Raw genomic sequence first — 13,421 nt, 5'->3', positions numbered from 1 at the left:
AAATTCACTCACTCCTGAGATATAGTGCATTAACTGCTGAGATATAGTGCACTCATGCCATTCACTATATAGGAAATAGTGAATGAGTGACAAAATTTGCGATTAAAATAATGTTACTTAATTTATAACAAAAAAAAAAAAAAAGTTGAAAAAACTGAACTAAAACTATTATGTTGTAGCATAATAGATGAGAAGGTTTGACATCAGTCTGGATTAGTAATTAAACTTTATTCTTCCCCAGTACTTCATATCGCAACAAAATCTACTGTCTTGCAATGTATTGGCATTAGGAGAAAACTGCCTTAAACTTAAAAAGATAAACTATTACAAAGATTTGAACCACAAAGTATATATCTAGAATAAGTTGCAACAGCTAATCATGAAAAGCTTAAAATAAACTACCATTAACTATTGTAAATTGACTACTTTAAAGAATTATAAAATGTATTATTTTACTACTTTAACGGCTATTTAGTTGTTTGACATTTGACAGTATTTCATGAATAAATCTTTAAATATGATGAATAGGTATAGAAAGATAATTTCTGTTCTTAATTTTAACCCATAAAACATTATACAGACGATAGATGGATGGATGGATGGGTGAGGTGTGAGATGTTTCTCTGTTATGCTGTCAGTTTTACTGCTGGGTTTACATGCTCTGTCGGTCATGCTCTGGTCTCCACTCGCTCTTATTCGATTATGAAGAGCGGTCACGAGAGGCAGACACTGAGGTGCCGGTCAGTCTGCAGAAGGCATGACAAGGTGCGGAGCCCTGGACCCATTTAGGTAAGTTGAAGAGCAAAGTAATCACTCCAATAGTCTCTAAAATGTTACAACTTTACATACCTGTATGATATGTGCAGAATTGGCAACGTGATGTACTTTGTCTGCACTTGGTCTACAGTAAAATAACATTTCAATTTAGAAACCAGTCTTTATAATGTAGAATGACGAATTGCTAAATCTGAATACAACACATTTTCTGTCCAAAAAACGTTATTTATTTAAAGTAGCATTATTTAAAATATTATTTGGTTGGTTGGCTGGTTGTTTTTGTTATCACCTCATTGACAGTTTATGCGGCTCAGACATTCAGAAGTCCCCCATAAATCTGAGATAAATATGGATATGTTAGATATAAATATCATTCATGGGGAGTGTCTTCATATGAAATGTCATATGTTAACTATGTAGACATGTTCAGCCTCCAGTACCTGGTCGTGTTCTCTTCTACAGTGGACAAACAATTTTGTTTATTTCTCCATTCATTAAAAATTTCTGTTTTATGTTAAGACTTGGCTTTTCTCTGATATCAGCTATTTGTTTGTAGTAATAAGAATAATAACTGTCTACTTTAAACATACAAAAAAAAAATAATATCCATTATTATCATTGATTATAGTAGTAGAAGTAATAATAATCTTATTATTATTATTATTATTATTATTATTATTATTATTATGCACTAAAGCCATGGGGGAGGCAGAAGTTGTTTATTAAGAAAAGCACGCAAAGGCACCACCAGCAAGCAGATAATGGTTTGTTTACCATTCATGTATAATTGATCTTAATTATTTTTCTATAAGCATAGTTGAAGCGCCTGGTGTTTGTGTGATTCAGAGGGAGGAGATGCTCAGACATGCTAATGCATTACAGGAGGATGCACATGGTAGCTCACACACCGGTATAGATCATAACGCCTGCAGCACAATCTTGTGTTTAGGATGTCTTGTTAGAGGTAGGCTTTTCCCCCTAAGAGGATGCTTGCTCAGGGATGATCAAGTCGTTTTCGCAAGTCTCGGCTTCGAACAGAAGTTGCTGGTTTATTCGGTAAGTTTGTCGATATTTGCCTCTATAAACTCAGTACGTTATTTTGGCTTGGGTAGGCTAATGATGTTTATGAACTGTTTAAACTTAAAGTTGAGTATACATGTCTGATTACATGTCTCAGAAAATTATCACTATTTTATGTTACATAGAAAATTTACCATGCACAGTTGCCCCCAAAATACTGTTATTGTTACTAATGTAAAAACCAAAATAAATTAATATTTGGAACTCCTTCAAACATTAGAAGTGGCTTTAATAATATTTCCATCATTTCATTTATATCTTTATTGATAATAGTGGTGATTTATACCAAAGTTTCAGTAACAGTAACTAAAGTACGGTTTTGGTTTTGGAAGGGATTATCCATAACATTATTTAACCACAAATTAAATGTAATAATTCTGTTTCTATATTTTATATTCTATTCTTCTACACTTACATTTTCACTAATTTCTCAGATTAATAAATAAATTATTTATTTAGACTGTATGTGTCTCACTGATGTAGATTGGACAGTTTCTTGGTTATTAATAAATCCACTTTGTTTGTGATTCTTTCTGGAATGTTTCCGTGCCAATGCTCTATGGAATCTTTGAAAGAAAACTGGGGCCACTCTAATTGGATGAATTTCCACTTGGAAGGAGCGCACAGATTAATTGTATGAAGAGACACTTTAAAACCAAGCAGAAGGAGATGAAATGGTGTCCTTTTAAAAACTATAATAGTCATTTTTAATGAACTTCCTCTACATTTTTCTCCTTTACATTTTTTTTCTTGTTTGGTTGCCTATATTTGTTGGGGGAAAAAAATCTTATTTCCTCCACTCTTGCTGTGTTTCTTATACATAATGTACAAGTGTATGATTCAGAAACACAGATCATGGACTTCATTCTCTTTCTCTCTGTTTTTTGTCCCATCAAGGAGATGTGTGTCGTCTTGCGCATGCAATAACAGAGTCATGGCAGCTTTCAAAGGTGTTTGGACTCAGGAATTCTGGCGAGCGGTTTCCGGGGAGTTCCTGGCCATGTTAATATTTGTGCTGATCAGTCTGGGTTCCACCATCAACTGGGCAGCAAAAGAGGAGAACCCTCCACCCCCCGACCTCGTCCTCATCTCTCTCTGTTTTGGCTTGTCCATCACAACCCTCGTCCAGTGTTTTGGGCACATCAGTGGGGCCCATATCAACCCGGCTGTTACCGCAGCAATGGTTGCCACACGGAAGCTGAGCCTGGCAAAGGGTGTGTTTTATTTGTTGGCACAGTGCCTGGGGGCGATGGTGGGGGCAGCAGTCTTGTACGGGGTAACCCCAGCAGCAGTCAGAGGAGGACTGGGGGTGACTTCTGTGAGTTGTACTGGTTATATCATGATTTTTAATTAGACATTTGATTAGAAGCATTAAAGCTGAAGTGTGTAATTCCTGCACCACTAGCATCAACAAACAAGATTGCAAAAAACAAACATTGTTTTCAAACAGCTTTCTGAATACACCCTTCAGCTACCAATGGCCGATCTAACAGAATCGCTCCAAAATCACTGATCAATTGAGTCAGTGGTATTGTGTCAGGCTGGGGTGCTTTTCCCAAAAAGTTCCATCATTACCAAAATAGTTCAACAGTTTGGTGTTTCCTTAAACCATAGTTCCAACAAACATTCGCAAACAGCATAACAAAGTTGGAACTACATCTCTCCACCTGTGGTTAGAAGCAAAATTTCTTGATAGTTTATGGTGTTGACATCATTTGAGGTTTCTATATCTTTCACTCCATATATATCTTTTATTCTGAAAGACTTAAGACCCCAAGTCGTGGCCATTTCCATTCTCCAATTAAGAGATTAAGAGTAAGGGTGTGCTGAGTGACTTCAGCCAGGTCTCCTAAGCAACCAAATTGGCCCGGTTGCTAGGGAGGGCAGAGTCATATGGGGTAACCTCCTCATGGTTGCTATAATGTGGTTCACTCTCGGTGGGGCGCGTGGTGAGTTGTGTGTGGATGCCGCGGAGAATAGCGTGAAGCCTCCACATGTGCTATGTCTCCGCGGTAACGCGCCTTAACAAGCCACATGATAAAATGCGCGGATTGACGGTCTCAGACGCGGAGGCAATTGAGATTCGTCCTCCGCCACCCAGATTGAGGCGAGTCACTCTGCCACCACAAGGACTTAGAGCGCATTGGGAATTGGGCATTCCAAATTGGGCAGAAAAAAAAAAGAGATTAAGAGCAAGCGATTAAACACACTTAGGATTCTGTCAGAGAACGCACCTTATGTGGACATGGACATCCATTTAATCTCTACAGGAATTATTACTCCACCCCCTACGTAACATCATTGATGACTGCTTTATAATGTTGAACCAACGTGGTTCAAACAATGGATGTGCGACATAGTTACTACGGTTTCGGGAAACAGTCATGACTAGCTAGTTAATTACACGCATCAGCTTTAACTGCTCCCCTGTTTTTCGACTTAAAGTTTAATAGCATTAAAATCTTTGGTACAGCATTTCTCAAAACCAGTTATCAGCATACTGCTGTGCATGTCAACGCACTCAATGACCTGAATTGGGCAACCTATTGTCATAGAATGAATATTATTATAACTGCATTTTTGCAAACTTACTTTTACGACGTGTTCTATGTTTTGCTGCAGTTTCCTAGTGAAACGAACACTAGAGTCGCTACAACAATTATGAGTTTATTCACTTTCACTCAAATCACAAGTACAATGTCTGATTATGAATTTATAAACTCTTATTTTTTGCTGTATTACTCAAACTCTATGTTATAAAAACGAACACTTTTACTCTAATGCATCATTTGAAAAACAATCAATTTTAACACTTGTATTATAGACCCAGGTACATTTACACACTTATTCCAGTGTGATTAGTTTGCAGGGTAGCTCACCTGACTGAGTGTTGGACTTTGAACTTGGAAAACCACGGTTCGAGCCCAGTCAAGCACACAAACTGACAAGTGAGACAAAAGTGTAAAATCAGCTACACAAAATGATGTGGTTGCTTAAGAAAACGTGTCTTTTGTATTGCATTTGCTTTTACAACACTATCGGTTAGGTTTAGGTGTTGGTTTAGGGTGAGGATGTCCTGTATGTTTTGTTTACCTATCATTTGCTTGTAGGATACTATTGGTTAGATTTAGGCCAAAGTTTGAGGTTAGGAAGGTAAGTTTTACTCATTAAAACCTGATTACGACCCCATTTCACTCGCTTTTGGTGCCCCCCACTGGACATTTCAATGGAAAACTGCAGCAATACATGTAATGAAGCACATAATTGTGCTTTGCAAAAATGTTGCCATGGTCATGTCATGTAAATGAGATCAGGCTGAAATTGGTGGTGTCAGATTAGTTAGACTCCGAAAATGTGCTGTGCTTAAGGCTTGATTGAAAAACATTGGTTTTTAGAGCAGTCTATAATGTTCACTCCTCTCTCCGTGCAAATAACCCATTCTCGCTTCCTGCAGGTCAATGCTGGAATCTCCTCTGGTCATGCAATTGTGATTGAACTCATAATCACCTTTGAGCTCGTCTTCACCATCTTTGCCACCTGTGACCCCAAACGCAGTGATCTCAAAGGTTCGGCGTCATTGGCTATTGGCTTATCAGTGTGCATCGGCCATCTGTTCGCTGTGAGTGTCCCAGTATTTCCTCTGCTGCTCAGATTGGTGCCATTAGAAAACCGGAAATAGTAGCTTCTATATATACAAATTGTATCGCATTTTCCAATATTTCTTGCGAGCCCCTTTAAAATATCTGTACTCATGGCAAGTCAGCCCAACAAAACTTGCACACTTATTTAACTTATACAGCACTGTCAAGCACATTTTATGCCATGCTTGAAGACCTTTATCCCATAAAGATTAGCCTCTTGAGATCTATGTGTATCTGCCTAGTTATATGTGCTTTCCTATGGAGAATCTGTAACCCAGTTACACTCCCAAGTGATAACATTATCTCCATGCCAATAATCCCAGCACAGTTTGCAGAAGAGGTGTTTATTTGAAACCTAATTTGTGTTTCTAAGGGTTTACATGAGGACAAGATGCCCTTTTCCTGAACCTTAATGTATTTAGGCCTGCCATTATTATAAACACTACTTAAAACTATAATTACCCTTAAACTATAATAAACTATAGTTCACCCTAAAATAAAAATGCTGTTAGTATTTACTCATGCTCATGGCATTCCATCCAGACATGTCTGACTTTCTTTCTTCTGCTGAACACAAAATGAGAGATTTTGAAGAATGTCTTGATCACTGATTTCCAATAGCAGTAGACAGTGCTCCACTTTAAAGCTTAAAGAGATAGTTCACCCAAAAATGAAAATTCTCTTATCATTTACTCACCCTCATGCCATCCCAGATGTGTCTGACTTTCTTTCTTCTGCTGAACACAAAATAAGATTTTTAGAAGAATATCTCAACTCTGTAGGTCCATACAATGCAAGTGAATGGTGATCAGACCTTTGTAGATCCAAAACTCAAATAAAGGAAACATAAAAGTAATCCATAAGGCTCCAGTGGTTAAATCTATGTCTTCAGAAGCGATATAATAGGTGTGGGTGTGAATTTTTTTTTTTACTCTAAATCTCCACTTTCACTTTCAGATGTGAAAGTGAAACTAAACAGGCACCACATGTGACCTTCAGATGTAAAAGTGTGAAGGTGAAAGTGGATAATTAGAGTAAAAAAGGACTTAAATTGTGATCTGTTTCTCACCCACACCTATCATATGACTTCTGAAGATATGGATTTAACCACTGGAGTCATATGGATTACTTTTATGTTTCCTTTATGTGATTTTGGAGCTACAAAGGTCTGATCACCATTCACTTGCATTGTGAGGACCTACAGAGCTGATATATTATTCTAAAAATCTTTGTTTGTGTTCTAGCAGAAGAAAGAAAGTCATACACATCTGAGGGTGAATGAATGGGTGAACTATCCCTTTAAAAGAGACTGATTTGGGCACTGTATACATAAGTTCATCAATTATTTGATTTAATAGTGAATAACAACTTCATAAAAGATCACATGGCTTCAGAAGACTTGAAATATGACACACGAGTCACATGGATAACTTTTATGACACTTTTGGCTTCTATTTTATGCTTTAAAGTGAGTCACTATTAACTGCCATTGTGTTGAAAATTGGCTATCGGGATATTCTTTAAAATATCTCCTTTTATGTTATGCAAAAGAAGTCATAAGGGTTTGGAACAACATTAGGGTGAGTAAATGATGGCATAATTTTCATTTTTGGGTGAACTATCCCTTTTAGATTTTTATTGCAGATTTTCATTTAAAGAGCCAAAACTTCTCTTCATAAGCTATGTAACAGGTTTGGTCTGTGTGTTCCAGATCCCATACACTGGGGCCAGTATGAATCCAGCTCGCTCTTTTGGGCCTGCAGTCATCATGGGAAAGTGGAGCGACCACTGGGTAAGATTCACACTAGGTCTTTTCAGTGTAGACAAAAAATGAAAAGGCACATTCAATTCTTGCACAATCTTACAGTTGACATTCATGTGCACAAACGCTGAAGGTCAGCTTGGCCTTTGGATCTAAGATTGATAAGGGTGAAACTGAAGATAATTTGATTGCCAGAGACATTTTTGAGAAGAACATTTTGGCTTTTATTTACTCCTCTAAAAGGGACCTAAATATCTATCACAACAAGACCTTTTACTGAGTCTATGTTTGACCTATCAGAGGTCTTTAGTATGAAGACAAATAGGTCTATTTACTGTATTATACTGGTTTAATTTTGAATATCATAATACAGTATGTCATATCATGTACAGTACCAATGTGTAGTTATGCCTCTCAGTAGTGTGAAGAACATGACAAATTGCCAGTGTTACTTTAAGAAATAATGTAATCTAATATTCAGGATTGGGGATGACCAAATGTAAACGTATCTGTCATTAAAAAACTCATGGAACCATATTGATTGACCAATCTGTTATTGAGAGGTACTCACCCCCTCAGTTTATATGCTGGTTACAGCGCTGACTCTACATTTTCAAAAGTTTGTATTACATTGGCATTCTGGGAGTAGGACAATTCAGAAACCAGACAGATGTAACATTCAAAATAAAGTTGGTACATGACACTTCTCACTAGTGAACTTTGTATGGTACCTGTATGTGCATATGTGCATTCAATATCACAATGAACGACAAGTCTGTGTGCCTGCTGCTGTCATCACGTTTGCTTCAGGGTCTCTATTAGAAACATTTGAAAGGTCACCACAATCCTTTCATGGGGTGTTTACTATATTTACAGCATGCTACACACAGTGCCCTTTCAAAGGGTTGGTGTGAATTTCATCAATGGAAGATTTCAGAGTCTGATTGAAAGGAGAGATGGGATGTTTAAGAGACTGACATGAATAAATCAGAGGCGAGGCCTCATTAGGTGACACTAATGGCATTGATCTGCCCAGATATATGGCTGGTCCACCCAATGAGAGTTGCTGGATTTGAATGGTTTGGAAATAATGAGAAAACAAAACAAACTGCATTTTGTTGCAAGCAGGTGCAAAAATCCAGTGGGTCGCACTAGTAAACATATCTGCTCTGTGCATCGGCTCTGCGTTATGCATTGCATCGCTCCAACTTCTATTTATGTCGTCGTGCCACTTTTGTAACACCGTTTTGTCACACTTTTGGATTTTAAATTCCTTTTACACTAATAACTAACCTGGGCTGTGTTTCCCCAAGGCATCACAAGTTTAAGTTGATCGTAGAGACCATTGGCACCAATGGTTTCTATGATCTACTTAGGTTTATGATGCTTTTGGGAAATGCAGCCCCGGTCTCATAGAATCGCGTTACTATAGCTGCATTTTTACAAAATGATTTTTACGTGGCTAGTTGTACATATTGTGGCACTTTCATGGTGAAATGAACAATAGAGGCACTACAACAATTACTTTCACACAAATCACTAGTAAAAGGGCAGATTATCATAAACACTTTTTGCTCTTCTCCTCACACAATGCTTTCTTATGATATTGAAACTCTTTTACTGTAGTGCAGACTTTTAGGGTGATACATTTTGCGAAACATTTGCATTACGTAACAAACAGCATTCATAAGTTTGTTCAGATGTACTTAAATTGCTCAACTCATAGAGTGTTGCACTTGTGATTCTCAGGACCAGGGTATGAGTCCTGGAGAGCACATAATTTGACATGTAATAGGAAAGTGTCATAGGAGCAAAACAAAATGATGTAGTTGCTTTGGCAATTGTGCTTTTCATTTCACATTTCCTTTTTCAATAAAAGGTTAAGTTTAGGTTTAAGGTTTTGGGAGGTAGGTTTTGTTGATTAAAAACTCAATAGAGCATTACCCTTAAATGGATAGTTCTCTGAAAAATTTAAATTCTCTCATCATTTACTCACCCTCATGACATCCCAGATGTGTATGACTTTCTTTCTTCTGCAGAACACAAATGAAGATTTTTAGAAAAATATTTCAGCTCTGTAGGTCCATGCAATGTAAATGAATGGGTGCCAAAATTTTGAAGCTCCAAAATACACATAAAGGCATCATAAAAGAAATCAATAAGACTCCAGTGGTTAAATCCATGTGTTCATACATGATATGATAGGTGTGGGTGATACTGTTTGTCATAAATTCTCCTCCCTGTCCAGTAGGGTGCGATATGCACGAAGAATGTGAATCCCCAAAAACAGATGGAGAAAATGAAGGAAAACGGACTTAAATATTGATCTGTTTCCCACCCACACCAATCATATCGCTTCAGAGGACATGGATTTAACTACCAGAGTCTTCTGCAGTACTTTTATGTTGCCCTTATGTGGATTTTCAAGCTTCAAACTTTTGGCACCCATTTACTTGCATTGTATAGACCAAAAGAGCTGAGATATTCTTCTAAAAATCTTTGTTTTTGTTCATCAGATGAAAAAAAGTCATACACATCTGGGATGGTATGAGGATGGATAAATGATGATAGAATTTTCATTTTTGGGTGAACTTACATTTTTGTTTTTCATCTCACACTTGCTTTTTCTGACACTATCAATTAGGTTTAGGGTAGTGAAGTAGGTTTTATTCATTTAAAACTAAATTACCCTAAAAAGCCTTGTCTGTTTGGGAGAATATTTAATGCTTTCAGCACCAAACAGTGGACATTTTACCTCGAAACTGCCATGATATGTGTATTGAACCAGATAATATTTTGCAAAAATGTTGCCACAGTCACGTAACATGCCAGTGGTGTAGTCAGGCAGGATATAACAGTGTGACACTGTGACACATTAGTTGGATCATTGTACTGGTTAATAATTTATTACAGTAAATTTAGCTTTAAAAGTGCACCCTGTAAGTTTTTCAGTACGTTTCACTGGCTTTTTGTTGTCCCAGTGGTGATTAACCTTTTATTGACACCTATCAACATGGATGCATGAAATGTATTAACAGCTGGCACTTTCATGATAGAGCTGTTTGTTTTTCTTATGTATTGTTCTTTCATTTATGTTTTTTTTTTTTTCTCCATCTATCTATAAAATTGACATTTTTGGGTTTAATCTCAATGGATTATGCACATTCAGAGATTTCTTGGAGATTTCTCCTAGTGAGAAATTGTGAGTGAGATTTTTCTGCACTTTTATACATAGAGACCATGTTGTTTTTATATTACTAATTGCTTCCTAATTTGTGTATTCCTGTCATTAAAAAGTGAGATCTTAAATGCTTTTTATAAATAAATGTGACCAGTATGATGGAAAACAAAAGAAATAGCAACCAGATTAATGCCTCCTTTCTCTTTCTCATTCTCAGGTGTACTGGGTGGGCCCTTTAATTGGGGGTGTTCTAGCCGCTGCTGTGTATGAATATTTGTTTTGTCCAGACCATGACCTGAAGCGTCGCTATACCGGTGCCCTCTCAAAGCTCCCCTTCCAGATCGACCCATATCGAGTGGTGGACACAGAGGCTTTCCCCAACGATCAAGCTCAGCTTATGGTCAAGCAGGCAACAATCAGAGTGCTGGACATGGAGAGGGCAGAGAAGACGGAGAGAGAGTCAGCCAGAGAGGTGCTGTCGTCTGTATGACTAGTGAGAGGCACTGAAGAGGTACAACAGAACAATTATGGCAATAACCAGCTCAAAGAGACAGATCTGATCTAGAGTCACAGTGTGAGTTTGTATAGACTTGTAAAATCTGATTCAATATTACACTCAAAACACTAGACTTTAATGACAAAGAATGAGACAATGATCCGACTTTACACAGACAAACAGCTAGTGATTGCTTTAAGATATTGTTGACCAAAAATAATGTATTTTGTAAAATCAATTAGGCAACTCACCCTCATGCTGTTCCAGAATGTTAGCCACAGTCACCATTCACTTTCATTGGAAGAAAAAGATGCAATGGAAGTGAATGGTGACAGGTTATCGTTCTGCATAATATCCTCTTTTGTGTTTTACGAAAGAAAGAAAGTCATATGAGTTTGGAACAACAAGAGGGTGAGTTAATGATGACAATTTACATTTTTGGCTCAACTATCCCTTAAACACACTTCACTGTATGCCAGTCAGAATCCAGACACACATATCCACAGCCCTCATATCCAATAGTATCCACTATTATTGTTTTTAGCCAATCACTGTGCATTCCCTTAGCAAATGCATCCCATTATCCGTTCTCAATGACTCAATCACAATAATGAAATGGGATTCTCACACTTAGGTAAATGTAACAGTTTTGTTTGGTCTGTGGGTTATTACCTGGCAACAGGGTTGGGGAGTAACAGAATGCATGTAATGGGATTACGGATTTAAAATACAAAATATAAGTAAGACAGACAGAGAAGTAAGTTTGAAGTAAGTTTGGAGCAGAAGAAATAGAAATAAACCTTGTGTAAATTGTCAGCTTTACGCTAAGCTAAAATGCTATTTCTAGCCATTTTACATGCACATGTTACCAGGCACGATCATATTTTTTTATCAAGTAAATTCATGTTGGATCATAATTTCTTTTTTCTAGTAAGACCTTTGATATTAGGGCAAAAATCATATTCTTGATGATAATTTTGTATTGTTTTCCTGTAAAAATATCTGAAAATATTTAAAACAAGATCAATTAGATTTATCTTGTTTTAGAAACAACACTGCTTAAGATATTTAAGTGTTTCAGAGAATGTATTTTTAACATGTGTATTTTGTCTTACTGTACTGGCAGAGTTTTTATAGTCAAAACAATTGAAAAAAATCTACCAGTGCTGAAGAAGTAATCCAAAGTATTTAGAATACGTTACTGACCTTGAGTAATCTAACGAAATACATTACAAATTACATTTTACAGCATGTATTCTGTAATCTGTAGTGGAACCCTCCCAACCCTGCCTGGCAATCAGGGGTCATGATTAGATTATCACTATAATAATGCATATAATTTTCCTTCTCAGTGCACTCTGTATGAATAAACCCCCTCGTCTCCTCCTGCACCTCCCTCTCCCTTACATCTCTTGTAGATTATTTTTAAGTTGTTTTCTTTATTGTTATGAATATTATGTCTTTAAATAGTATTGTCAAAAATATGTTTGATTGCAGCCCTGAATGATTTATGATTTGAATTTTGACCTAAAATGCTTCAGATTTTTTTTAATGTATGATTTTATGATTATATATATGAGAGACACACTCACAGAACACAATTATATATTGTGCTTTCACCTACCTATAGTCTCAAGAGCACGTGTACACAATCAAAAATAATTTACTAGTGCAATGTCAACTTTTTTCTTCTTTTATCATTCAAAATTGAGTGATTGTGTAATTTTGTTTGATATCATTTTCAGACATGCATCATCACAATATCAGTTCTTTCATGTTAATATGCAACTTTGTTATAAAATAAAATCATTTAAGTTGATTATTATATAACTGTGTGTTATTAATCATGTTTGATTCTTATACGTTATCAATCAAATGTTTGGACACACCTACACATTTTTTATTATTATTATTATTATTTTCCATATTTTATAATGATAGTGGCGCTATAAACTATGCAATAAAAAAATTTGAATTGTGGGAATTTAGTACTGGCCAAAAATTTTAAATCAAGTTTCCAACAATAATTTTCAAGCAATCTTGAATTTATTTTGTGTGTCTATTAGTAACCAGATCTTCATTGCTCTTATGACATCTCTTCATTTATCAGTGTGAGAATTCCTGTAACAAGCATTTACATCAACTTACCAGCAGAGGGCGACACATCATTAAACAGCGCTGTTAACCAACGACTCCAGTAATGTTGAGCAGATTTGTTTATCTGTTGTTGAGACACTCCAGATTTTTGCTGTTTTTGTTTCTGGGGAAGAGGAGGGACCGTTTACCTCTTTTCTTTGGTGTGTGTGATCAAACCAGGACTCTGTAGAATGCAGTAGACAGCACACGATGATGATGTTTCCCAAGTCATTCTGTCTCTGCCACCCTGCAGGCTTGTCTCACTTTTATCACACTTTATTTTACTTACTAGAGTTGTGTGTGGATGTATGTGCATGTGTGTACATAAAAAATAAAAATAAAAAAGAA

The 13,421-nt window shown here is 36.5% G+C and overlaps 1 protein-coding gene across 4 annotated transcripts; it reads left to right on the top strand.

Annotated features, from left to right (window-relative positions):
- The first annotated feature begins 286 nt into the window (after positions 1 to 286).
- On the top strand, positions 287 to 13,421 carry LOC127416440 (aquaporin-4-like). 4 transcript variants are annotated; one of them, XM_051655810.1, is made up of 6 exons: positions 287 to 789; positions 1,727 to 1,833; positions 2,755 to 3,175; positions 5,312 to 5,476; positions 7,210 to 7,290; positions 10,659 to 13,421. In XM_051655810.1, the coding sequence occupies exons 2-6, from the start codon at positions 1,778 to 1,780 to the stop codon at positions 10,929 to 10,931; spliced, it is 996 nt and encodes a 331-aa protein (XP_051511770.1). In that variant the 5' UTR covers positions 287 to 789; positions 1,727 to 1,777; the 3' UTR covers positions 10,932 to 13,421. The 4 variants fall into 4 exon arrangements, with proteins under 4 accessions (XP_051511770.1, XP_051511771.1, XP_051511769.1 ...); XM_051655811.1 differs by lacking the exon at positions 1,727 to 1,833; XM_051655809.1 differs by lacking the exon at positions 287 to 789 and having other exon boundaries at positions 1,605 to 1,833.

This window comes from Myxocyprinus asiaticus, chromosome 25 (genome assembly GCF_019703515.2).
Source record: "Myxocyprinus asiaticus isolate MX2 ecotype Aquarium Trade chromosome 25, UBuf_Myxa_2, whole genome shotgun sequence".
In the NCBI taxonomy this organism is placed as follows: Eukaryota; Metazoa; Chordata; class Actinopteri; order Cypriniformes; family Catostomidae; genus Myxocyprinus; species Myxocyprinus asiaticus.
Note: the sequence above shows the minus strand (reverse complement) of the source record. Positions and strands in the feature narration are given on the sequence as shown.

What these genes read in the sequence shown, in the direction of transcription:
- LOC127416440 (XM_051655808.1), top strand. Translation starts at nt 2,681, where the DNA reads ATGTACAAGTGTATGATTCAGAAACACAGATCATGGACTTCATTCTCT. An exon ending in GAGGACTGGGGGTGACTTCT is followed by an intron (nt 3,176 to 5,311) that starts GTGAGTTGTACT and finishes CGCTTCCTGCAG; the next exon opens with GTCAATGCTGGAATCTCCTC. An exon ending in GCATCGGCCATCTGTTCGCT is followed by an intron (nt 5,477 to 7,209) that starts GTGAGTGTCCCA and finishes TGTGTGTTCCAG; the next exon opens with ATCCCATACACTGGGGCCAG.